General features: G+C 47.7%; 1 protein-coding gene across 1 annotated transcript in view; it reads left to right on the top strand.

Moving 5' to 3' along the window:
- LOC140426943 (uncharacterized) overlaps nt 1-8,172 on the top strand; it is a 63,189-nt gene extending 55,017 nt beyond the window's left edge. The window contains exons 4-5 of the mRNA XM_072512248.1: nt 3,192-3,270; nt 7,338-8,172. Coding sequence (XP_072368349.1) covers nt 3,192-3,270; nt 7,338-7,422 — 164 coding nt within the window. The 3' untranslated portion in view covers nt 7,423-8,172. The remainder of the gene's footprint in view (nt 1-3,191; nt 3,271-7,337) is intronic.
- The last annotated feature ends 18,273 nt before the right edge of the window (nt 8,173-26,445 follow it).

Here is a 26,445-nt window from a genome sequence, read left to right as displayed (position 1 = left end):
ATTGAATTAACTAATTACAAAGGCAGGGAGGCTAAGCTAAATTTGTACAAATTGATTTGCAGTTGGCATGTTATATTATTTATGGTACAACATTATGGGAAGAATTTAAAAAAGTGAAGGATATATTGTATATTCTCCAGAACGTTGGGCAGGATTAAGGGTTATTGAGAAACGTGAAGATTTGAGGATTCTGTCACTGCAGCTAAGAAAACCAATCAGTGATTGGTCAGGTTCTTCAAAGTTTACATATGGTTTTGATAGGGTAAATAGTGAACGTTTTTTTCCAATGGTTGGTAAGATACATACAGATACTGGGCAGGATTCTCTCAGCCCACGCCGGGCCGGAGAATTGCTGGGCCGGGCGTGAATCGCACGACACCACCCCGAGGCCAGTCCGCCGATTCTCCGGAGAGCGGATAATCGGCCGGCGCAGTCAGCGTGGCGCTGCTCGGGGGCTGCTCTACGCGCCCCCCCTCCCCCCCGGCGATTCTCCGCCCGGGATGGGCCGAGTGGCCGCAAAATAAATCCAAGTCCCGCCGTCCACGTGTGGTCTTACCCGGCGGGACCTCGGCGTGCATCCTTTCCGGGGTGGCCTGGTGAGGGGGGGGGCGGTCCGACCCCGGGGGGGGGGACCTCCGCTGTGGCCTAGCCTGTGATCTCGGGCTGGGGGCCTCTTTTGCTCTGCGCCGGCCCCTGTAGCCCTACGCCATGCTGCGTCGGGGCCGGCACGGAGAAGGAAGCCACCACACATGCGTGCAACTGCGCCGGTCGCAGTGCGCATGCATGCATTCGTGCCAGCCGCAGCACGCATGTGCAGACCCGCGGCGCCCATTTGATGCCGGTATCGGCAGCTGGAACGGCGTGGGTCGCTCCAGTGCCATGCTGGCCTACTGAAGGGCTCAGAATCGCTGCTCCGGGGGGCCTGTTGACGGCGTCGTAAAACGTGACGGCGTTTACGACGGCATCAACACTTAGCCTCAGGATCAGAGAATCCCGGCCACTGTTCTTAAGACAACACCAGAATATAATAATCTTTATTGTCAAAAGTAGGCATACTTTAACATTGCAATGACGTTACTGTGAAAGTGTATCATGGTTGTGTTAATAGGCCAGCAATCCAGAAGGTAGGACCAATTATCAAGAAACATGAGTTTGAGCCCGTACATGGCGATGTAAGAATTAAAAAAAGAAATTAATCGTCCTCAGGATGGGGGTGTCACAGCCCAACCCTAATTTCCCTTGAAGGCATTGGGAGAAGCTACCTTGTATACATAGTGGTTTAGTAGAACAGAGTAGCTTGCTAGATTGATTAAGAGGGCAGTTCAGAGTTGCTTTGGATCTGGAGTCGCGTGTGGGCCAGACCACGTAAAGGCACCAGATTTCCTTCCCTTATGGGAATTAGTGAACATTAATCCAGATTCATTTTTAAAATAACCATGGTCACCATTACTGATGGTAGTTTTATTTTTGATTCCAAATTTACTTAATTACCTGAATTCAAACCTGCAGCTGCCATGATGGGATTTTAATTTATGTCTCTGGATTACTTATCCAATCACAAACAAAACCCCAACGCAAACGTGCCCATTGATTCGGTTTTAGAAATATCTAGAAATGAAAAGGTTTTTTTTTCATAGAATTTACAGTGCAGAAGGAGGCCATTCGGCCCATCGAGTCTGCACCGGCTCTTGGAAAGAGCACCCTACCCAAGCCCACACCTCCACCCTATCCCCATAACCCAGTAACCCCACCCAACACTAAGGGCAATTTTGGACACTAAGGACAATTTAACATGGCCAATCCACCTAACCTGCACATCTTTGGACTGTGGGAGGAAACCGGAGCACCCGCAGGAAACCCACGCACACACGGGGAGGACGTGCAGACTCTGCACAGACAGTGACCCAAGCCGGGAATCGAACCTGGGACCCTGGAGCTGTGAAGCAATTATGCTATCCACTATGCTACCGTGCTGCCCCAAAGATATATCAGTAAAAGTGACCATTCGTTGTAAAATGCTCAACCATCCTTAAAGGTCTTTGCCCATTTGTGGCTCCAGATCCACAACAGTGCACTTAACTCTGAACTTCCCTTTGGAGTGAACCATAGAATCCCTACGGTGCAGAAGGTGGCCATTCGGCCCATTAAGTCTGCACCTACCCTCTGAAAGAGCACCATACCTAGGCCCACTCCCCCAACCTTTTTTTCAATTTAGAGTACCCAAATCATTTTTTTCCCAATTAAGGGGCAATTTAGTGTGCCACTTCACTTACCCTGCACATCTTTGGGTTGTGGGAGGAAGAAAAACTCCACATGGACAGTGACCTGGGGCCGGGATCGAACCCAGGTCCTCGGCGCCATGAGGCAGCAATGCTAACTCACTGTGCCACCGTGCCACCCTTCATTTCCCCATCCTAGCCCATAACCTAACCTGTACATCCCTGGACAAAAGGGCAATTTAGCATGGCCAATCCATTGATTTAACATGGCCAATTAATTGTGGGAGGAAACCGGAGCACCCGTAGGAAACCCACGCAGACATGGGGAGAATGTGCAAACTCCACATTGTCACCCAAGCTGGAAGTGAACTTGGGTCTCTGACGCTGTGAGGCAGCAGTGCTAACCACTGTGCCACCGTGCCACCTGGAGCAAAGCACTCAATTGTATCCAAACCACCACAAATACAGTGGTTCAGGAAAGAGGGCCACTACCAGACTCCGAAGGGAACTAAAGAAAGAGCACCGGCCTTGCCACGGATGTCCAGATCATGAAAATGAATAACTTTTTAAAAAGCCTCTGACCCGGATGTGCGGGGGGCCATATCAGCAGCTGGAACTGTGAGCACCACGACAGCCGCCTGCTAGCCCCCTGCAAGACGGTGAATCTGCGGCCTTTTGAAACCAGCTTTCCTGGTGTAAAAGACCAGTTTTCACAACGGCGTGGGGACATTGTCCCTGAAACGGAGAATCCAGCCCAAGATTTTCAAGAATCTTCATTTGTGTACAAAACATTGAACAAATGAAGTTCAAGCAGAAAAACATTGCAGTAATAGGCCATATATATTACTAAATAAATCCATAAGTTGAAAGACTAGATGGGGTTTAGTAGATTGTGGGCATTTAAGATGGCTATTCTATTTTGGTGACATAGTATGTATTTTAAGGTGTTAATTTTTGTATTTTTGTCAACAGGAACAGCTTTAACTGTTATAGTGTGTTTGGTACTCGTTGCTGTGGCGTTACTGGGCTTGGTGATGTATTTAAAGAAAAGGTAGGTTTGTGCACTTTAATGAGTACAGTGGTGTAGTGCTAACCAGAATCCACAAGAGAATGCCAGCATGTTTTTTTCCTTCTTTTTCTGTGAGAGATTTTGTGCAATTAAAGTAGGGAATGTCAATGCTGGACACCTGGGGGGCGATTCTCCGAGCCCCGCGCCGGGCAGGAGAATCGCCGCAACCCCGCCACGAGGCCCCGACGCTGGCACGCGATTCTCCGAGGTGCGTCTGACACGGCACTAGCCGCGGGCCGCTGGAATCAGCGGGGCCACCGATTCTCCGGCCCGGATGGGCCGAGCGGCCGTGCGGATACGACAGAGTCCCGCCGGCGCCGTTCACCCCTGGTCGCTGCTGGCGGGAACTCTGTGCGAAGGGTCGGGGGCAGCCTGTGGGGCGGGGAAAAATGACCCTTCACCGGGGGAGGCCTCCGATGGGGTCCGGCCCGCAATCGGGGCCCACTGATCGGCGGGCCTACCTTCCTGCGCGGCCGGCCCCTGAACACCAACGCCATGTAGAGTCAGGGCCGGCGCGCTGAAGTAGTCCCCCACGCATGCGCAGGTTGGCGCGGCCGAACTGCGCATGCGTGCGTTGGCACTGCGCCCTTTTGCCGCCGGGAAGGGAGGCTGGAGCGGCATGAACTGCTCCAGCGCCGTTCTGGCCCCCTGTGGGGGGACAGAAGCAGTCGTCCCAGGGCCCGTTTCACACCATCGTGAAACGCGACGGCGATCACGACGGCGCGAACACGTGTTCTCCATTTTGGAGAATCGCGCCCCTGGTACCTGGGGTCTGCATCAAGTCCTCATCTGGATCGTTAGGCTATACTCTCTACACAGTCCTGTGGGGCACAAACCCTGATACGGGCAGATAGTAAACAACTCAGATGGAGAATAAAAGTCTTTCTACTTTTTCTCAGAATCGCCTCCAATTATACTACTGTGCATTTTTGTATTTTTATTCCACCCACCCTTACATCTTGAATGAATAAACTTCTTTGTAACATATTCTGGGCAGTTTTGTACGGCAGACCTGTGACTACTAGGAATTGGATAGAATTCTCACAGAATGAGACCTTCACATTATTAATAAAGACGGAAAATGCTGGAAAAACTCAGCAGACCTGGTAGCATCTGTGGAGAGAGAAACAGAGGGTGAAATTCCCCATTTGGGAGATTTAAGTGTTGATGCCAGGACTGAATTGCGTGCGGTTCGCGTTCCTATTGGGGATGCTATTTGTGGAGCAATCCAGGACACGCTAAAGGGCCAGCACTCTGCGAGCATGAATTCCAAGCAATTCCCGGCCCAGTGGGCGTCGTAACTGCTGTGGCAAGAGTTAGCGTCAAAGAGCTTGGGAGCTGGAGCTGTTTTTAAGCGCTCCACTTACGACACACTCACTGCAGCCATCACAATTGTTCAGAGAAGACCTGCCCCCCCCCGCCCCCCAAGGTTTGGAGCCCAAGGTGGACCCACCACTCCGTGCCAGTGAGGAGCGGAGGAACACCCTCTTCCCCAGCTTGGGCCACAGACTTGAACCTGCTCTCCTGAACACCACCTGAGAGGTGGTGGCAGAGGCAGTCAGAGCTGCCAGTCTCACCAGCAGGATATGGCTGGTAATCCAGAGGGCTGGGGGCTCACTGAGAGGGGCAGAGAACCAGGGCGTGTTCCAAAGGCTGCGGTGCAGGTGTCCTTTGGTTGGGGTGAGCTCTGCTGATCCCCTGCTTCCTCTGCAATGGGGCACCCCTTCTGAGGGGTGCGAACACCTGGTGGGCTACTGATTGAGCTTGGCCCTTGAAGATGGAGCTGAGTTTTAGGGTGACCAGAGGATGGACTTGGTAGGCTGCCAGATGACCTGAGGCCTTCTGAGCATTTAAGGGACACAGGCACCTCCCCACAGCGTGAGTATCCAGTAGCCTGTAAGTAGCACCAAAGGGTTTAAAAGACAGACTGCAGCAATGGCGGTCTGAGTCAGGCCACCCGATCCCGAGGGGTACACCCCAAGTCCCCGGACGTGACACCGAGTCACTGCCTGCTAATGCCCCCGACCTGGGCAGCCATCCACCAGCAAACCCCACAGTTTTCAATTAATTTTCAATGCTTTTATAGCCTCCCGCTACCCTCTCAGCCATGACGCCCAGTCCATGTTTGTCAATATTTCCAGTAATTCATGCCCACGAGACCTCCACCTGAGAGTGGAACATGGCGGAAGGGCGTACTGTGTCCAATCCACCAATCACATGTTGTCGCCAACAGGGAGGGACCGGAGCATGGCCCCCAACACGGCGCTGGGTGCAGACCTCGATTTTGGCCGGATGCCTGATTCTCTGCCCGATCGTGGTTCCTATTTGCTGCGTTGCGAGGCAGAGAATTTAGCCCAGACTTAACATTTGGAGGGTATATGACTTAAGAGTCATATTGGACTCAAAACGCTAACACTGTTTCTCTGTCCACAGATGCTGCCAGACCTGCTGAGGTCTTTCCAGCATTTTCTGTTTTTCTTTCAGACTTTCAGCATCCACAGTATTTTGCTTTTACCTTCGTGTCAATAGTCGGGATCAAATCCAAATCCAGTTTCCAAAAATCAAAGAGTAGCTTTTCCCACTGAAACCATATTGAATGATGATCAGAAATTGATTATTAGAAAATGACAAAGATAAATTCCCATAAGCTAGCTGTACTAATATTGTACATTTATTTGACTTTGATGTCTCAGGGTGATGAATAAAGTTTAAATGTTGTCATTATAAAACTCAAGTGCTGGCACGAATAGATCTTGGCTTTCCCGTTGATATTTTATTCGCTTGTATGGCAACAGCTGAAAGCATTATTTTCTGAATTTTCAGGCCCACAAAATTCAAACAACAAACTAACGAATGAGAAATATAAACCTGATTTTAGGATATATTTTTCCTGATTTTCAAGGATTGCAGTATCATGGGCTCAGGGACTGTGTGTGATTCATAGGCTGCATTTTGGACACCCTTGCTCTAGGCTTTCCTAAGAAAAGGAGTTTGTGTGCAGTGGTGTGGGTTTTTATGGCACAATTAGACCAAAATTGGAGTACCCCATAAAATGTAGCAGAATATAAAGCGCAAATTGCACTCAACGCAAATTGTTTTTTTGCAGGCCTGTGACGAGCCTACAAAAATTAGGCTGTCTGTCTGTGATATTTGGCCTTTGGAAACTGAAAATTGTAGCCCAATATAACTCGTATAGTTTTGAAAAGTAATTTTCAGTAATCAAAGCAATGCTATTTACAGGCGGGGGATTGATAAGGTGATGAAAATGGCTATTTTTGGGGGGATAAATTTATCTTCAGATGTATTATCCAAACTGCACAAAATTACCACTTTCAAATGTATCATGAATTTTTTAAAGCAGTTTTTATAAAATGCTGCCTTATCACTCTTTGTTCACACCAAATTATGAATTTTCTAATATGCAAATGAGTTTGAGCAGAAACCTGAGGAGGGGCTGGAAAAGCACTTCTGAAAACAGGTTCGCTTCTGGGCGCGTGTTCTGCCCAGATCCCCAGTTTGCACCCAAAATACATCTGTCCCAATAGTCTGGGTAATCCTGTAGAACAACAAGTAAAACTGCTAATTCCTAATAAAACGATAGCTGTGTCTTCGCTTTGAGATGCCTGTCATTGGAATTTGTCTGTATCTTGGTGCAAATGAGTTTCACTTGTCCTTACCGAGTACAGTAGATAAGGCCTGTACTTTCTGTTCAGTGAGATTTAACCTAGTTTCTGTTTGATTGGAAAAAAAAACAGACGATAAAACATTTCCACTTCCTTTCTCCATTGTCAATTCTAGTTGAAAGAACATTATGCAATAACTGACCCAATTAAATATCACTTATAAAAATGCGAAGGTTATAGCTTCCATTTGGAGATTGTTGTCAGTGCAGATGTTCAGTTTATAATCTATTGATTTATTTATATTGGTTCAATTTGAGAATTCTGAGCTCAAGGTTATTTGTTGTTGCTCATGAAATAAAAAGGTGTGGACTCTCATTCATTTGGCCAGAAGCAGAAAATTAAAAGTCCTTTTTGTCTTATTTGTAGGAGAGTGTTCTATAGCCGCCTACAGGAAGATACTGCACCTGGAACTTGGAGCAATTACAACAACCCTGCTTTTGAAGATTTATGACAATTCTTTAAATTGTCATTTTTATTTACAAATAGGCAATAAGCCACAAATGTACATAGCAAGTATTTTCTCAAAACTGCATCAAGCTCGGAATGTGTTTCCATTTCCTTTTAAACTGAAAAACAGAGTGAAATTAATCTAGGGTGCTGGCAGAAATGGGCAATTGTGATTCAGCAGCCCTTCTTACAACCCACTCGCTTTTTTTTTTCTTTCATTGGCTTCAATTGTGCATATTTAATTTTCTGCCCATGACCAATTTTCATCCTAACTGGTAATTTATACCTACAATTTTTATTTAAATTCCCTGAATCTATTGGAGGGTTTTCCACAATGTTTAAGTTAACAGCAACAGTACTTGACCACACTATCAAATTACAGTTGCAGATCCTGTTAATGGCAACCTGAACCAATGTTTTGGATATTAATCGTGCAGGCTTGTTTTTTGCAAATCTAGGCTACATTTTGTCCAAATCTGCTTCAACAGGAAGTTGCTTTGTTGAAATACTCTTTATTTTCTGCTGACCTAGATAATGTTAACATGTCAAGCTTCACCATAATAACTCATCAATGTGGTTATTGTTACATACACATTTGTCTCAATATGGACTAGCATGTAGAAAAACAATTACAGTTTCTAAGGAGAATGAATCTTTGTGTTTTAATGCCCCATTAATGCTATCAAAGGTACAGCTGAAAGATAAGCACTTTGTGACCAGGTCAACCTTGGATGCATGGTGTCATGATATTCAAACACACACATCATGATGGACACACTAACAGGCAAATCAGAGTACACAACACCACAACCAATCACAGACAAGAACACCAACCACATAAAAAGCACGAGCACGACACCTGGAGGTCAGTAGGTCTGGGGAGAAGGAAGCATGAAAGAGCTGTTGAAACACCACAAGCAGGGAGCCCCCCACGTGCAGAGTGCAAAGACCAAGTTGTAAATAGTGAGTTTAAATAAACAAGTGTTGTACCATATGCAACTGTGTTGGCTCTTCTGTGTGTTAGAACACCCAACACCACATGGTACAGGAGTGGATCGATACCTGCCTACCAACCTGCCATTCTGGACATGGACCACACCGGCAAACCGCAGCCGATGCAAGTCACGGGGAACCTAGGCACCAACTGGAAGCTCTACAGGCAGCGATTTGACCTGTACATCCGTGCCACCGAAAAACAGAATGTCTCGGATGATTCGAAGATTGCAATGCTCCTCTTCTACGCAGGCCCCCACCCAAATGATGTCTTTAATTCACTGGTGTTCGAGGAAGGCGAAAACCAGGCCAAATATGACACGGTCATCCTCAAAATGGACCAGCACTTTCAAACTGAAGTAAACGAAACTTTCGAAAGATACATCTTTCAGCAACGCCTGCAAGGTAAGGAGGAGCTTTTTCAACCCTTTTTGACGCACCTCCGGATTCTAGCGCAGTCCTGCGGTTACGGCACCACCACAGAGTCCATGATCAGGGACCAGATTGTTTTTGGCGTTGCCTCCAGTGGCCTACGCCAGCAGCTTCTTAAAATAAAGAGCCTCACCTTAGCGTCTGCTGTGGAAGCCTGTGTCCTCCATGAAAATGCGACCTGCCGTTTTGCCCGATTCCAGGCGTCCGAGTTGGCACGGAGGGGGTCCCCAGCCGTCGAATCGGCAAGCCAGGCCGCCCACGACGTTGAACGCATCCAGGCCGTCGATTTCTTCCCGCCCCACGGCCCGGATGACAGCGGCCGCTTCCCGCGCTTTTCGCGGTCTCCCGCGCAGGTGCGCGCCAAGAATAACGGCCACAACGAGGGACGCACTGCGCAGGCGCGCCCACCGCAAGATCGCACTGCGCATGCGCAGTGGCGCAACGAACGCCGTGACGTCATGACGTGCAGCAAGTGTGGAGGTCTACACTTAAAAGGGCAATGTCCTGCAAAATACCAACAGTGCAACAGATGTGCCATGATAGGCCACTACGCAGCCCGCTGTCGTGCGGCTCAACCCATGGATCCGGCGCATCCTCGACAACCTCGCACACGAGTCAGGACCGTCCAGCCCACGCATCAAGACTTCCAGTTAAGTGATGCAGATGACCAGGATGACTTCAGAGTTGCCGTCATTGATGTCAACAAGGTCAATGCCATCAATCCAGACGATGAGTGGTGTGCCACCCTGACGGTCAACCGATCGCGCGTCGCCTTCCGTCTGGACACCGGCGCATCCGCCAACCTGATTGCTTACTCTGCAGTCCAGGCCATGAAGGTCAAACCACTCATCACACCATCCCGGCTTAAGATGGTTGACTATAACGGGAACGTTATCCCGTCCGTAGGATCTTGCCAGCTACAGGTGACTCACAAGGGGTACACGGCCACACTCCCCTTCGAAGTTGTGGGCTCATCAAAGGACTCGTTACTGGGCGCACAAGCGTGTAAGGTCCTTCACCTGGTACAGCGCATCATGTCTCTCTCTCCAGATGAGATATCCGACTTCCCGGATGCTGAGTTCCACGCGAATCTCCATTCCCTCCTCGCTCACAACCAGGAGGTTTTTGAAGGCATGGGGACATTGCCACACACGTACAAGATTCGACTCAGACCGGACGCCATCCCTGTCGTTCACGCACCTCGCAGGGTTCCTGCGCCTCTCAAAGACCGCCTCAAGGCACAACTGCAGATTCTTCAGGACCAAGGGGTCCTATCCAAGGTCACGGAGCCCACGCCATGGGTCAGCTCCATGGTCTGTGTAAAGAAGCCCTCTGGCGAGCTCCGTATATGTATAGATCCAAAAGATCTGAACAACAACATCATGCGGGAACACTATCCCATCCCAAAACGAGAAGACCTCACCAGCGAGATGGCGCGAGCCAACATATTCACTAAATTGGATGCGTCCAAAGGATTCTGGCAGATCCAACTGGACCCGGCCAGCCGAAGACTATGCACATTCAACACCCCTTTTGGCAGATTCTGCTACAACCGGATGCCATTCGGCATCATTTCGGCATCTGAAGTATTCCACCGCATTATGGAGCAGATGATGGAAGGCATCGAAGGGGTACGTGTATATGTGGACGATATCATCATTTGGTCCACCACTCCGCAGGAACACATGCATCGTCTTCGACGTGTCTTCACCCGCATACGGCAAAATGGCCTGCGTCTCAACCGTGCGAAGTGTGCTTTCGGCCAGACGGAGCTGAAATTCCTCGGGGACCACATCTCAAGGTCCGGGGTCCGTCCCGATGCAGACAAGGTTAGCGCCATCACAGCCATGCCACGACCGGCTGACAAGAAGGCTGTCTTAAGATTCCTGGGCATGGTCAACTTCCTTGGGAAGTTCATTCCAAACCTGGCTTCTCATACAACAAACATGCGCCATCTCGTAAAAAAATCGACGGAATTCAACTGGCACCAGTCGCATCAGCAGGAATGGGAGGAGCTCAAGCACAAACTGGTCACGGCACCAGTGCTGGCCTTCTTTGACGCGACTCGCCCTACAAAGATCTCAACAGACGCCAGCCAATCTGGTATTGGAGCGGTACTCCTGCAAAAAGACAGCACGTCATCATGGGCCCCGGTTGCGTATGCCTCACGAGCCATGACCCCTACCGAACAGCGCTACGCGCAAATCGAAAAAGAATGCCTGGGCTTGTTAACTGGACTGGACAAGTTCCACGACTATGTGTATGGCCTGCCACGATTCACGGTCGAAACTGACCACCGCCCCCTGGTCAACATCATTAACAAAGACCTGAACGACATGACTCCTCGCCTCCAGCGCATCTTACTCAAACTCAGGAGGTACGATTTTGAACTGATCTACACTCCGGGGAAGGAACTCATAGTGGCGGACACTCTTTCCCGAGCAGTGAGCACACCACCAGATGCGGAGGGGTTCGTGCGTCAAATTGAGGCACACGTGACTCTGACAGCAGCAAATATGCCAGCTGATGATCCTTGTCTGGCCCACATACGCGCAGAGACGGCGACTGACCCTCTGCTGCAGCGAGTGATGCGCCACATGACGGAAGGGTGGCTAAAAGGGCAGTGCCCCCAGTTTTACAATGTGCGAGATGATCTCACCAATATAGACGGGGTCCTTATGAAATCGCATAGGATCGTCATTCCACACAGTGTGCGCCAGATGATTCTTCGTCAACTACACGAAGGCCACTTGGGTGTCGAAAAATGCAGACGAAGGGCCCGGGCGGCGGTATATTGGCCGGGTATTAATGAAGACATAGCCAACATGGTGCTCAACTGCACAACCTGTCAGAGGTTTCAGCCGGCGCAACCTCCGGAAACACTTCTACCACACGAGATGGTGACGTCCCCCTGGGCGAAGGTGGGTGTTGACCTATTTCACGCGCTCGGCAGAGATTACATTGTTATTATAGACTACTTCTCAAACTACCCGGAAGTCATGCCTCTCCATGATCTGACGTCGTCCGCAGTCATTGGGGCCTGCAAGGAAACGTTTGCTCGCCATGGCATTCCAAGGACTGTCATGTCAGACAATGGACCTTGTTTTGCCAGCCGTGAATGGTCGTCCTTTGCCGCAGCATATGGTTTCACTCATGTGACATCCAGCCCTCTGCATCCACAATCGAACGGGAAGGCTGAAAAGGGTGTCCACATCGCAAAGCGGCTCCTGTGCAAGGCGGCTGATGCCGGATCGGACTTTAACCTTGCCTTGCTGGCCTATCGATCGGCCCCGTTATCCACGGGCCTCTCGCCAGCGCAGCTACTAATGGGTCGCTCCCTCAGGACGACGGTACCTTCCGTCCTGGCACCGACAACAGACCATGAGGCGGTTCTTCGGGACATGCAACTGCAGCGTGATCGCCAGAAAGGTCGGTACGACACACGAGCGACGGACCTGCCCCCCCTGTCCTCCGGAGACAAAGTACGCGTCCATCAACCGTATGGTGGCTGGTCAGCACCGGCCGAAGTCCTCCGACAAGTGGCTCCCCGCTCGTTCCTGGTTCGCATGCCGGATGGTTCCGTGCGTCGCCGCAATCGGCGCGCCCTTCGCCGACTTCCACGTTCACAGCCACACAACACGCCAGATCCTCAACAGGCTTCCGAGGATGACTTTGTGGAGCTGCCGCACATCACGCCCTTTCCATCGCCACCCATGGCCATGCCTGCACAGCAGCCGGTGGTTCTTGATCCACCCTTAAGGCGGTCAACCCGAATTCGTCGCAAACCCATTAGAATGGACTTATAATACAGTTCATATGTTTAATAAGTTGGACAATTTTACATGATAACCTGTTGTTGTTTATCGTTCCAGATGTCGTCTGACTGGACAACTGTTCAAAATTTTTTTTCTTCTTCTCTCGTTCGCATTTCTGTTATGTTATGGTACAACTGGATTCATGTGACGCACTCGACATCGCCCCATGTACATAGTTCCGTCATAGACACATGCTGCACACGACACACACACACTCTTAGATGCACTCACGTCACGATCATATTTATTACCACGTAGGCACATATCTTTGTAAAAAGGGGGGATGTCATGATATTCAAACACACACATCATGATGGACACACTAACAGGCAAATCAGAGTACACAACACCACAACCAATCACAGACAAGAACACCAACCACATAAAAAGCACGAGCACGACACCTGGAGGTCAGTAGGTCTGGGGAGAAGGAAGCATGAAAGAGCTGTTGAAACACCACAAGCAGGGAGCCCCCCACGTGCAGAGTGCAAAGACCAAGTTGTAAATAGTGAGTTTAAATAAACAAGTGTTGTACCATATGCAACTGTGTTGGCTCTTCTGTGTGTTAGAACACCCAACACCACACATGGTATTTATCAAAGAGACTTTGATTTCAGGCAGACTTGACTTATTACTGATGCATGATCATAACATCAGTCAAGTTTCCATAGATAAAGACTAGAATATTTAAAGTGGATTTCGAGCTACTGCATAAGACTGCCTTTTATTAAGGACTTCAGCTTTATTCTATGAAAATACCTCAACCAAAAAAGATTATTAAGCTATAAAGATTGTCAGGAATCAAGATGTAAACATTTTAATGGTATATTTATGCAGGAAAGGGAAGCATGGTCGTGTTTCTTCTCAAAGATGTGCTGGGTAATCATAACCTGTTCTACTTTCTTCAGATTGCTTGTCTAATATGCAGAGGGAACAGATGGAAATGTTTGTAGTGTGCAAAAATGATAAGTGTCACATTTATGATGTGCTAATGGGGCTCACTTCTTGGCTTGGAACTTTAAGAATTGTCAACACCAGATACAAGTTTGAATGTGATACAAAATAATATACTCGATAAATTGTGTTTTGAAACTTTTATCCAATAAACGTAATAATTTTTATATGTCATCAATGACTTGGATGTGATCATATTGTTATGAATTTTACTGAGTATCACTGCAAAAATCATGGATGCACTGAGGAATACTAGGTTCCATTTGCTGCAGTAAAATAGAGCAAATAGACTTTAATTGTGTTGGAACAGTGTTGGCACAAGTTCAAGTGTTTGTGTTCTACCCTTGCCAAGAAAGAGTGGAAGAAGAACTGTGCTCCTTCATACTCAGGCATCCAAAAATGTTATCATATCTTAGCTTGGCCTTGGTTCTTGCCATCAACTGGTGAGACAAGGGTTTGGTGGAAAAATCTACTTTTCCTTCTTGCATGTTATGGAAAAATAGGAAACACATAAATTTTCCCATTTCTTGTCCTTTATCATTTACCCACTTTGCCTGTAAATTGCCGGAGAATCAACTTATGCCATTTTCCAACAGAAATAATGGGCGCGATTTAGCCGAATGGGAACAGAGTCCCTTAATGAGCATGTTGAGCCAGGTGTTTCCTGGCGCTCGGAGCACAGCGAAGCTCCACGCTATCGAACGAGATTCTGTTCACATTTGGGTAGATTTGGGGCCTCAGCGGGGAACTCACTGACGAGGCCACGGTTAGTCCCGTTTTCTGCACTGAGGAGCTCCATTTGTTGGAACTCCTCTGTGCAGAAGGAGATCGGGATGAAATTTTTAAATGGTGTCTCAAACCCTCGACACCGCCCAACAGGATCGCGGAACCCCCCCCCCCCCCAAAGCACCAATTCACTTATAAGGGAGTCCTTAGGTCCCCACCAGACCCACACAGGGCACTTTCTGGCCTGAACTACATCACGGGAAAAATGCCAGCCTGCCTCTTCCCAGCTGACACTGCCACCTGACACCCAGGTGGCAGTGCCAAGGTGTCATGCTGGCAGTGCCATTGTGGCTGGGTGGCATCAGCAGTGCCAGGGTGCCACCATACCCAGAGGGCAATGCCTGGGGTCTCCAATCCCCTTGGAAACTCCCACAAGTGCCATTCCGTCTGGTCCCCATTTGTGGAGGCCAACACTGAACGGCGCTCACCCGAGATCTCCAAGGCGACAGGGTTAGATTCCATCGCCTTGGGTAGATCGTGGGTGTGGACATTAGAGTGAGACTAGCTGCCTCGCTCTAATATGCAGATTTGCCAAATAGTGATTTGTCCACAATGGGCGGAATTCACATTGCGACATAGACCTCGGAAGGCGTGGCAAACCGGGTAGATCTTGGAAAAGTGATATCTCAGGATCTAATGGCTGCGTCGCATTACACCACACTGCTTTTCGGGCATAACATGGCTGATAGATCGCGCCTATAGTTTCAATAATGAATTACCAATATGACATGTTTTTAAGCAAAGTAATTAATTTTATAATTATAAAGGGAATGACTAAACAATATGTTCATATTATTCAACATGAAAATATGAACCTTTATTGAAAATATTGTTGTTACTTAATGTTGAATGTAATTTTTCAATGCGAAGCTAAAAATTCCATATTTTCCTTTCTTTTCGACCCCCAATTGAATATTTTGATCAGTACAGGTCTCCAGTTGTCTCGGTAACCATAAAGGACACACATGTGATTGACAATGATTCATCCACCTTCCAACCAATGATGACTTGAAATCAGCTCCTCACTGGGGCCATTAATATGGCCTGTGCACTGGCTTAGTACTGGTATCATTCATCTTTGAAGAAATGCACTGATCATATTGGGTAACACAAGGTCATTCATTTGAATGTTTTTCCTGCACTCTGGATGCATCGTGCATGATGTGGAGATGGATGGAATTGTGAACGGCAGCAGTCGGCCAAGGGCTGCTGGCTGATCGTAGAGCACCAGTGACATTTTCTGCTGTGGGGGTATTCTCTACTCTGGTCCTCGAGTAGCATTATAGAGCGGAATGCTAATTCAGTTTCTTTTGGGCGCCTTGGTGAGCTTTCTGCACAGTTTGTATCACAGGTTTTCAATGTTGTTCATGCTAATTGGCCACATGAGGTGTGTGGAGTTTTTATAGACTAGTACATAGAGCAATATTTGAGGACATTATCTTTGAAAATATATTGGATACGCCTTTGAGGAGGGAGGAGATTCAGAACAATATTGACACTGATGACACCATGCACGAAAGCTGTCAGAATCCGTTCTAACCTCGATAACACTATACATTTAATATTACTGAACAGAAGCAACATTTCCTCCACATTGTGTTTTTCATGAATCAATGCTATGTAAGAATCACAATGGACATTTTTATTTTTTTATTTGTCAGTTTTTAATTCACAATAACTTTCAGTAGGAAATTGAGTGAATAGTTGAAATGGAAACATTTGTAGGGCCAGCCATGGGGAAGGATCAAGGGAATTGGGCTCATTGTAGACCTCTTAGAACTGGTATAGGATTAATGGGTCTCTTGCTGTATTTTATATTTTCTTCCACTTCTGGAACACTGTGTGCTCACTCATGTACCTTACTTCTTCTGCGGTTGAAACACCTCTATCATAAATTTCCCTTTACCAGGCATGCTGCAATCCTTCATAAAACAATAGCTATTGTGTACAGTCAGTAGGGAAGTAACATCAACATTGCTAATAAATATTGCAAACACAAGATTGGAGCTGTTGTTTCTGTGCTAAGAATGGCATTTCAGATGGAGAGCCTTTCACTAATAGGTTTATTAGAGAAATTGATACAGACAACACTTGATGATGCAAAGGCTGCAGGAGACCTCACATTATAATTGCTGAACTCAGTTAAGGTCATTAGCTCTTGGATCACCCCAACTTTGTATTGTAGCAGTTTTGCTTTTATCTTTCAACTGAAAAGCCATTGCATTTTAATATGCCATTTTTGAACTTTCCACTTGGTTTATGTGAACTATCATTATCTCTGTAGGCGAATGTTCTCTAATGGATCTCAGGACATCTAAATGGTGCCTTGACACTTAACATGCACAGAAAAGATATTGAAATGGAACTTGCTGAGACTTCCGGTGGCGGCCATGGTGTGAGTGGCGCACACAGGGCAGCTCCTGCTTGAAGATTTTACCCGAAATCGGGTGCAACTTCGACAGAAAAGTGTAACTGAAGATCGGAGGAGAAGTTTCCCCTGGGAGTGGTATGCCTGCTGGTTATCAAACCCGGAAGAAGAAGGTGAAGGACTTGGCCAAGGAGTTGGAAGGGACCTGTGGCATAGCAGCCAGTGGAAGGATGGCGGAGGGGGAAGGGCCAGTGCAAGTAGCAATGCCCCAGATGGAACAGTTGATGGCCTTCATCAGGGAAGAGTTCCGCCAGCAGAGGAAGAAAATGCAGGAGGATCGCTCGAAGGCAATCGAAGGGACTGTGGCACCCCTGAAGGGATCGATGGAGAGGGTGGAGAAATGTTTGGAGTCACAGGGGTCGCTGATCCGAGAGATTGAGAGGGTGATGTCGGACCACAGCGATTGGGTGGTTGCATTGGAGGTTGAGGTGGGGCTCTTAGGAGACCTTTGCAAGACGCTGAGAGCAAAAGTGGAGGAGCAGGAAAATAGGTAGAGAAGGCAGAATCTGCAGATGGTTGGTCTGCCTGAAGGAGTGGAAGGTGCGAGTGCCATGAGGTATGCTTCGAGGATGCTGGCGGGGCTGCTGGTGAAGGGTGTGCTGGTCAAGGCCCCTGAGGTGGACAGAGCACACAGGTCTCTGAGGCAGAAGCCCAGAGCAGGGGAACCGCCGCAGATGGTGATCGTGAGGCTCCATACGTTTGCGGAGAAGAAGAAGATGCTGCAGTGGGCCAGGGAAAAGTGCAACTGCAAATGAGAGGAAACAAGGTGCGAGTACACCAGGACATTGGAGCTGAGCTGGCAAAACGGCGTGCGGGGTCAAGGCAGTGCTGTATTGATGACAGATCAGGTTCCAGGTGCTCTACCCAGTGAAACAATGGGTGACCTATGTAGGCCGGGGATACTATTCTGAGACCCCAGAAGCTGCCAATGACGTTATCAAGGAGCATAAACTGGGGGAGAACTGAACTGAACCATTTTTGGAGACGGAGATGCTGGAACTTTGAAATAATTGTGAACACATGCAGAGTGGGAGTTGGAGGGAGATTGTTTTCTTTTTACTTTTGGGTCGACAAAGGATAGCAGGAGTAAAATGTTTGTAAGGGGTTGGCTGTCCCCATCCCCTCTTCTGCTGCCTGGGGCTATGTTTTATCTTTTTGTTTGGAAGGCGACCTGTGGTTTGCGTTGAGTTTTTGTTTGGGTGGGGGAGGGGGAGGTCAGCGGGGAGCCTTCTTCACAGAGCAGAGAGGTGAGGGTGGGGAGGGGTGTGGGGTCAGCAGGAGGAGCCTTTGGGCAGGAGTTGCCATGCTGGCAGGTAATGCTGGTGAATGTAATTGAGGTGGAGGAGAAGGCAGAGAGAGGTGGCCATAGGGGGGGGGGAGCAAGGAGGGGGCAGTGGGAGGAGCGAGGGGGAGGGTTTGGAAGGGAGGGAGGATGATGCGACGAGGCAAGGTTGGAGAAGAAACATGGTCAGGAGCAGAGAAAGGGGCTATCTTGGATGGGCTAGGTACAGGGTGAAATTAATCGGGGTAGAGCTGAAAGCTGAGGATGGTGGACGGTAGAGGGGAATGGAGGCGTAAGCCCCTGGTCCAGCTGATAACATGGAATGTGCGAAAACTCAATAGACCGGTGAAGAGATCTCGGGTCTTTGCGCCCCTAAGGAGCCTAAAACCAGAGCTGGTGTTTCTGCAGGGGATTCATCTCCGCGTGAAGGAACAGGTTAGGCTGAGGAAGGGATGGGTGGGTCAGGTTTTTCCATTCAGGGTCCGATTCAAAGTCATGGGGGGGGGGGTCACAATTTTGATGAGGAAGAAAACGGGGTTCGTGAGCGCGACAGAAGTGAGGGACCTGGGTGGGAGATATATGATGGCGAGTGGTTATTAGAAGGGTATTGGTGAATGTATATGCACCGAATTGGGATGATGTAGGTTTTATGAGGGAGTTGGCCACGCATGAATTTGATCATGAGAGGAGATTTTAATTGTGTCCCAGAGCTGAGGGTAGATAGGCCGAGCCACAGGTCAATGGGTAGAATACGAATGGCAAAGGAGCTGGGTGGGTTTATGGAAAAGATGGGTACGGTGGACCCGTGGCACTTCAAGAACCCAGGGGGAAGGGAGTATTCCTTTTTCTCACCTGTGTATAGGGTGTATTCAGGAATCTACTTTGTTGTGGTGAGCCGGGAGGTTTTGGTAATGGTGGAGGGGGCAGAGTATGTGGGGATAGTAATCTTAGACTGTGCACCCCACTGGCTGGATATTCAGCTTAGATCGGCATGGGAACAGGGGATGGGGTGGAGACTCGATTCGGGGTTGTTGGCATTTAGAGGGTTTTGTGACAAAGTGGGGGCTGTGATTAAAGATTATGTAGAATTGAACCAAAACGGGGAGGTGTCGGGGGCAACATTTTGGGAAGCGCTAAAAGCGGTGGTCCGAGGGGAGATTATCTTGTTCAAGGCACATGCGGATAGAGAAAGGAGGGAAGAATATGAACGGCTATTGAACGAGATAATGGAGGTAGAGAGGGAGTACTCGAGGGAGCCCACCATGCAGGGATTAGAGAGGAGGGGAAAAATACAGGGGCAATTTGATAGGTTGACGATGGGGAGGGCGGTAAGACAGCTGCATAGGGCAAGGAGGGTGCAGTACAAATACGGAGAGCCGACGTGTCGAATGTTCGCGAATAAGCTACGGAGGCAGGCTGCGTCCAGGGAAATATTGAAGATGCAGAATGGGGCAGGGGATGTGGTATTGGAGCCGGAGAAGATAAACAAGGTGTTTAGGGATTACTATAAGGAGCTGTACAGGGCGGACCCAGGGGATGAAGAGGGGGGTCATGGGACGGTTCTTAGATGAACTGGAGTTTCCACAGTTGGAGGAAGAGAAGAGGCAGGCGCTAGAAGAACACTTGGGGCTGAGGGAGATATTGGATAGTGTAAGGGGCATTTAGTCGGGAAAGGCCCGGGTCCCGCTGGTTACCAGCGGAATTCCATAAACAGTTCGCGACATACCTGGCACAGCATCTCTTGGGGGCGTTTAATGAGGCGTTGGAGAAGGGGGAGCTGCCGGAGACGATCATGCGGGCAACGATCACATTAATACCAAAAAAGAGGAAGGACCCATTGTAATGTGGGTCATATAGGCCCATATCGTTGTTAAATACGGATGTGAAAAAAGCAGTGACAGTGAATATTCTGCCAAGGTTCCTATTCATATTCCAGACACTCCCGATCTTTATACTGAAGGCCTTCTTTCGAAAACTGGATATGCTTATTTCAGACTTTGTATGGGCAGGGAAGGTGCCAAGGGTTAAGAGGACTCTGTTACAGAGACAGAGGCAGAAGGGAGGTTTGGCGTTGCCGAAACTGCTACATTATTACTTGGCGGCGAATGTGGAGAAGGTGAGACGGTGGTGGGAAGGAGAAGGTGTAGAATGGGTTAGGATGGAGGAGGAATCCTGGAGGGGGTCCAGCTTGAGGGATATGGTGATGGCGGCATTGCCAATTGCGCAAATGAAACACTTGGAGAGCCTAGTAGTGCAGTCCACGGTGAAGATCTGGAACCAGCTGAGGAGGCACTTTAGGACAGAGGGGATGTCGGTGTTAACGCCGTTGTGCGAAAACCATGGTTTCGAGCCGGGGGGAGGGAAAGATGGCACGTATAGGAAGTGGAGAGAAGTGGGGCTGGTTAAGGTGAGGGGTCTGTACCTGGAAAAAGGGTTTGCCAGTATAGAGAAACTGAAGGAGAGGGTAGAGCTCCCGAGAGAAAGTGAGTTGATGTACCTGCAGGTAAGGCACTTTGCGTGGAAGGTTTGGAAAGAGTTTCCCAAGTTGCTGAGGTACACCCTGTTGGAGCAACTGCTGCTTCCAGATGTGGAAGGGGAGGGCAGGATCAGAGACATATATGGGTGGCTGGGAGAACAGGAAGGTGAGCGGGTGATGAAGATTAAGGAGAAGTTGGAGGGGGAGCTGGGAGAGGAGATAAACTAGGGAGTATGGAGTGAGGCGCTACGAAGGGTAAATGAGACCTCCTCGTGCACAAGGATGAGCCTGCTCCAGTTCAAGGTGGTCCACAAGATACACATGACTTGGGCAAGAATGAGTGGGTTCTTCCAGGGTGTGACAGACGAGTGTGAGAAGTGTGAGCGAGGACCAGCGGATCATGTTCATATATTCTGTTGGCGAAAAGTTAGGCGGATTCTGGGCGGGTGTGTTTGTGGCGTTAACAAGGGTAGTGGAGGTGGAGGTTGAGCCGGGCCCATTGGTCGCAATATTTGGGATATCGGAGAAGCCAGAGCTGATGGAAGGGAGGACGGCCAATGTTGTGGCCTTCGCCTCTCTGATTGCCCGGCAAAGAATTCTGCTGGAGTGCCGGCCAGCAAGGCCACCGGGAGTGGCGGCTTGGCTGGACGACTTATATGACTTTCTTCGGTTGGAAAAGATTAAGTACGAATTAAGGGGTTCAGCGGAGGGCTTTGAGGCAAGGTGGGGGGTGTTCAACGTGGGGGGAGGGGGGGGGGGAGTTGAAGGGGGAGGGAGGAGGGGGTGAATTCGTACAAACTGTATACTTCTGTGTTGGGGAGTTTGTTCCCCGAATTGTTTATGTTTTGTCACCTTTTATATATATTCGGAATAAAAAACATTTTAAAGAAAAAAGAAATGGAACTTGCTATTGGTCTTGCAACTCATAGTTTTATTAGCCTTTGAACAGAAACAAACATCATTATAGCATCTGGTCTGGTATAGTGACCTCTATGGAGATCAGTGGAGAGTGTGAGCTGAGCAGAGCATGCAAAAAAGAGGCTGGTCACCTAATCAGATTGAACAAGACACTGAGAGCAGAATACTTCCTGACCTGTCCATACAGGTAGCGGCTCGGTCAGTAAGTTCGGCCAGGGTGTGTGGGGGGATGGGGGTTGATGGCATATGGGGGTACCTCACAACGCTATAGAGTTTGAGTTCTGCAGTGTGTTAGTTGTGATGTTGTACGAATTAAGTAATGGCATGATGGGAAAACTGGTCAACTATTCGGTACAATGTAAGAAAAGCTGACCTAGCCATTTCAATGTACCAGACCCCTTTGTAAGACCAATAAGGCTGACTCCGCATAACCTAAAGCATGAATAAGATCAGAGAAGGTCAAGCTATTCCATAATGCCTGACCTCTGTAATTTCTGATAAGGCTAACTCGTCATAACCCAGGGCGGTATGAATAAGACAAGATAAGGAATGGATGAGTCTCCTCCGACCTTTTAATGTTCTATCAAAGGACAAGATAATGGTATGAGGGATGAGCCAAAGAGTCCGAGAAGATCAACAGGTCATGCTTGTTTCATGACATTGCTTACATTTCTACTTCCGATCGAATTCCTGACTAAGCTGTAGTCACGCAATCTTGATAATGATAATGTATAAATACTGAACTGATTTTCTGTAAAAGCGCAGACTTGAATAGGAATCAGCAGTGGTAGTAACTGCTCTCCGACCTCAACTTTCAGCCAAAACTGCATGCGGTCGTTTCGTAAATAAAGCCTTGTTATTTTACCATAACAATCTATTGTTGAGTCTTTGCCACAGTCAAAGAAGCAGGAAAATATTGACTTCTACATAGTGATGTCAGTGATTGCTTGGGAACATAGGACTTAGAAACAGGAGAAGATCCTTTGGCCCTTTGAATCTGCTCCACAATCAGCAAAACCATGGCTACCCTCTATGGAGGTCCAGTTTGATTGACATCCTGCCTATAATCCTTTTGAAGACTCTCTACTTCGTTTTGACAACTTACTTTCCTATCTATCCTAGTGTCAACAGCAAATTTAGCTACCATACATTTGGTCCCTTCATCCAAATCATTGATCTAGATTGTAAATAGTTGAAGCCCCAGCACCTATCCCTGTGGTACTCCACTTGTCACAGTTTGCCAACCCGCTTCCTGTTAGGTAAATCCTCTATCCATGCTAATATGTTACTCCCTATATCATATAATCTTATTTTGTGGAGTAACCTTTGATGTGACACCTTAATGCCTTCTGGAAATCCAAGTACACCACGTCTTTGCCTGTCATTTTGTTATAAAGCTCTAATAATTAAATGCAATTTGCTTTCACAAAGCCAGGTTGGATATGTCTGATCAAATTATGATTTTCTAAATATCCTGCTGTGATCTCCTTAATAATAGATTGTAGCAATTTCCCTATGACAGATATTAGATCACTGGCCTGTAGTTTCCGGCTTTCCTTCCCTCTCCTTTCTTGAATAAAGATGTTACATTAGTTATTTTCCAATCCACTGGGACCCTTCCAGAGCCTAAGGAATTTTGGAAGATTATAACCAATGTCTCTACCACTCTGCAGCCACTTATTTTAAGAGCCTCGAATGCAGGCCATCTGGCTCTGGGGACTTGTCAACCTTTAGGTCTAATAGCACCTTTCCCCTAGTGATGATGATTGTTTTACGTTTCTCCGCCATGTTCACCTCTTGATTGTCAAGTACCTTCCGGAAGTTTTCTAAGTCTTTTACGGGGCGGCATGGTAGCACAGTGGTTAGCCCTGTTACTTCACAGTGCCAGGGACTCGGGTTCGATTCCCAGCTTGGGTCACTGTCTGTGCGGAGTCTGCACATTCTCCCCTTGTCTGCGCGGGTTTCCTCCGGGTGCTCTGGTTTCCTCCCACAAAGTCCCGAAAGACGTGCTTGTTAGGTGAATTGGATATTCTGAATTCTCCCTCAGTGTCGCTGAACAGGCGTCGGCGTGTGGCGACTCGGGGATTTTCACAGTAACTTCATTGCAGTGTTAGTGTAAGCCTACTTGTGACACTAATAAAGATTATTATGAAGCCAAACACAAAATACCTATTAAACGGCTCTGCTATTTCCTTGTTTTCCATTATCAATTCCCCAAACTCACCCTCTAGAGGACCAACACTAGCTTTAGTTAAGCAAAATACTGCAGATGTTGGAATCTGAAACAAGAACAGAAAATGCAGGAAAAACGCGCCAGGTCAGTACATCTGTAAGGAGAGAAAGTAGAGATAATGGGGTGAATTCCCCACTGGCAGATTTTCTCAGTTCTGCCAGCAGCGCACCTTCGCCCATGGGGTGGCTATAATGGGAAATCGCATTGCCCAGCAGCGGAATGGAGATTCCTGCTGCCAGCGATGGCTCACCGACGAAAAACACCCGGCTGGGGAGGTGGAGAACTCATCCCAACATTTCAAATCCTTTAGCTCTTCATCAGAACTGAAGGGAGGGAGACTGTTTTTGTTATTAAATTGTAACTATGAGAGATTGCAACAAAAAGTAGGAACTTTAAAACAAAAGAGGGATGGCCTGTTGTGGGAAGGGGTCGGGGGTGGGACTGCATTAAGGCAATGTGTGTATGGGATATTTTTAGACAAAGGGTTTAAAATGGAGGAGAAATGTCACAACCTAAGGCTGCCAATCGTTGAGTCTCGAGGGCTGCAATGTGTTTAACAGAAGGATGGACATGTGGGCATGAGAGCAAGATGCTGAGTTAAAGTGGCAAACAATCAGAAGGTTGGAATCATGCTTGTAGACTGAGTGAAGATATTTTGCAAAGTCTGCTTTTAGTCTCCCCAATGTAGAGGAAATGGCATTGGGAGTAGCAAGTACAATAGACCAAATCTAAGGAAGTGCAAGTGAACCATTGCTTAACCTAAAAGGAGTATTTGAGGCTTTGAATGGTGAGGAGGGAGGAGGTAAAGGGAAGGTGTCATGGCAAGGGGATGGGGATTTGGGCATGTTGGAGGAGTGAACCAGGGTGTCACAGAGGGAGTGGTCCCTGTGGAATGCTGGCAGGGGCATGGAGGCGAGGATGTGTTTCATTTGGGGCAGCACGGTAGCACAAGTGGATAGCACTGTGGCTTCATAGAGCCAGGGTCCCAGGTTCGATTCCCTGTTGGGTCACTGTCTGTGCAGAGTCTGCACGTTCTCCATGTGCCTGCGTAGGTTTCCTCCGGATGCTCCGGTTTCCTTCCACAGTCCAAAGACGTGCAGGTTAGGCGGATTGGCCATGATAAATTGCCCTTAATGACCAAAAAGGTTAGGAGGGGTTATTGGGTTACGGGGATAGGGTGGTAGTGAGGGCTTAAGTGGGCCGCTGCAGACTCGATGGGCTGAATGGCCTCCTTCCGCACTGTATGTTCTATGTTCTATGTTGTTCTATGTTCTATGGTAGCATCGTGTGAAGTTGGTGGAAACGGCAGAGGATAGCCCTTTGAATGTGGAGGCTAGTGGAGTGAAAAGTGAGGACAAGGGGACTCTACCAGGGTGGAAGGAAAAAAGTGAGAGCAGAGGTGAGGGAAATGGGTCAACCCCGTTTGAGTGCCTGGTTAACCACAGGTGGGGGGAGCAAACTAGCTTTAGTTACTCTTTTCCGATTTAATTATTAGTAGAAACGCTTACCATCTGTTTTTATATTACTAATTAGCTTTCTCTCTACTCTTTTTTTTCTCTGTTTCTATTTTGTTTTGCTGGTTCTTAAAATTTGACTAATCTTCTGGCCTACCACTAAGCTTCATAGATTTGAACATTTAAATTTGATACTTGCCTTCACTTTCTTATTCAGTCATGATGCGTCCTTCTCAGAATCTTTCTTTCTCCCAGAGATAAATCTTTTCTGAGAGTTATTCAATATCACCTCAAAAGGATGCCACTGTATCTCTACCTTTTAACCTAGTTTCCCTTTTCCCTTTGACAAGATCTGCTTCTATACCATTGTTCACGTTTAAAACACTAGTCTTAGACTCACACTTCTCACCTTCAAACTGAATATGAAATTATATCATGTTATGATTGCTGTCACCTAGAGACTCTATTGCTAAGAGGTTTTTGATTCCTCCTGTCTCATTACTCATTACCAGGTCAAGAATAGCCTCCTACCTTGTAGGTCAAGAATGTACTACTCTAAGAAATTGATCTGCACACATTCTGTGAACTCATGTTCTGCCAATCTGATTCATCCAATCCAGACTAGAGACTCCCATGATTATTACTGCATTTTTCTTACTCACTGGTATTATAGGTATTACGGTACCTGATAGGCTAAAGCACCATTGGTGGAAACTGTATGCTTTCTATTGGTTAGAATGTATGATAGCTCCGCCCTGCTAGGTGGGGTATAAGAAACAGTGCCGCCCCAGCAGCCTTCATTCTGTACCTGAGCTGCTGGGGGAACATCTAGCTTATTAAAGCCTTCAGTTGGACTAAAACCTCGCTTTAGTGGTCATTGATCGTGCATCACTCACCCAATTTATTTCTTATTGTATACTTTGTCCTACCGTATAATCACCATTACGGAGCCTACGTACTACTCCCACAAGAGACCTCTCACCATTGCTTGTTCTTTTCTCTAACCAATCTGATTCTACGTGTTGCTCTTTCAAGCCAAGATCATCTCTTACTACACTAACGATGTCCTTAATTAACAGAGTAACGCCACAACCTTTTTCAAGCTTCCTGTTTTTTTGAAATGTCACATACCCTTCAATATTCAGGCCCCAGCTTTGGTCACCCTGCAACCATATCTCTGTATTGGCTATCAGGCCACAGATATTTATTTCTAACTGTGCTAACAATTCATCCACTTTGTTACGAATTCTGCACAC

The sequence above is a fragment of the Scyliorhinus torazame genome, chromosome 7 (assembly GCF_047496885.1).
Source record: "Scyliorhinus torazame isolate Kashiwa2021f chromosome 7, sScyTor2.1, whole genome shotgun sequence".
Taxonomy (NCBI): Eukaryota; Metazoa; Chordata; class Chondrichthyes; order Carcharhiniformes; family Scyliorhinidae; genus Scyliorhinus; species Scyliorhinus torazame.
This window is presented reverse-complemented; position numbering and strand designations above follow the sequence as displayed.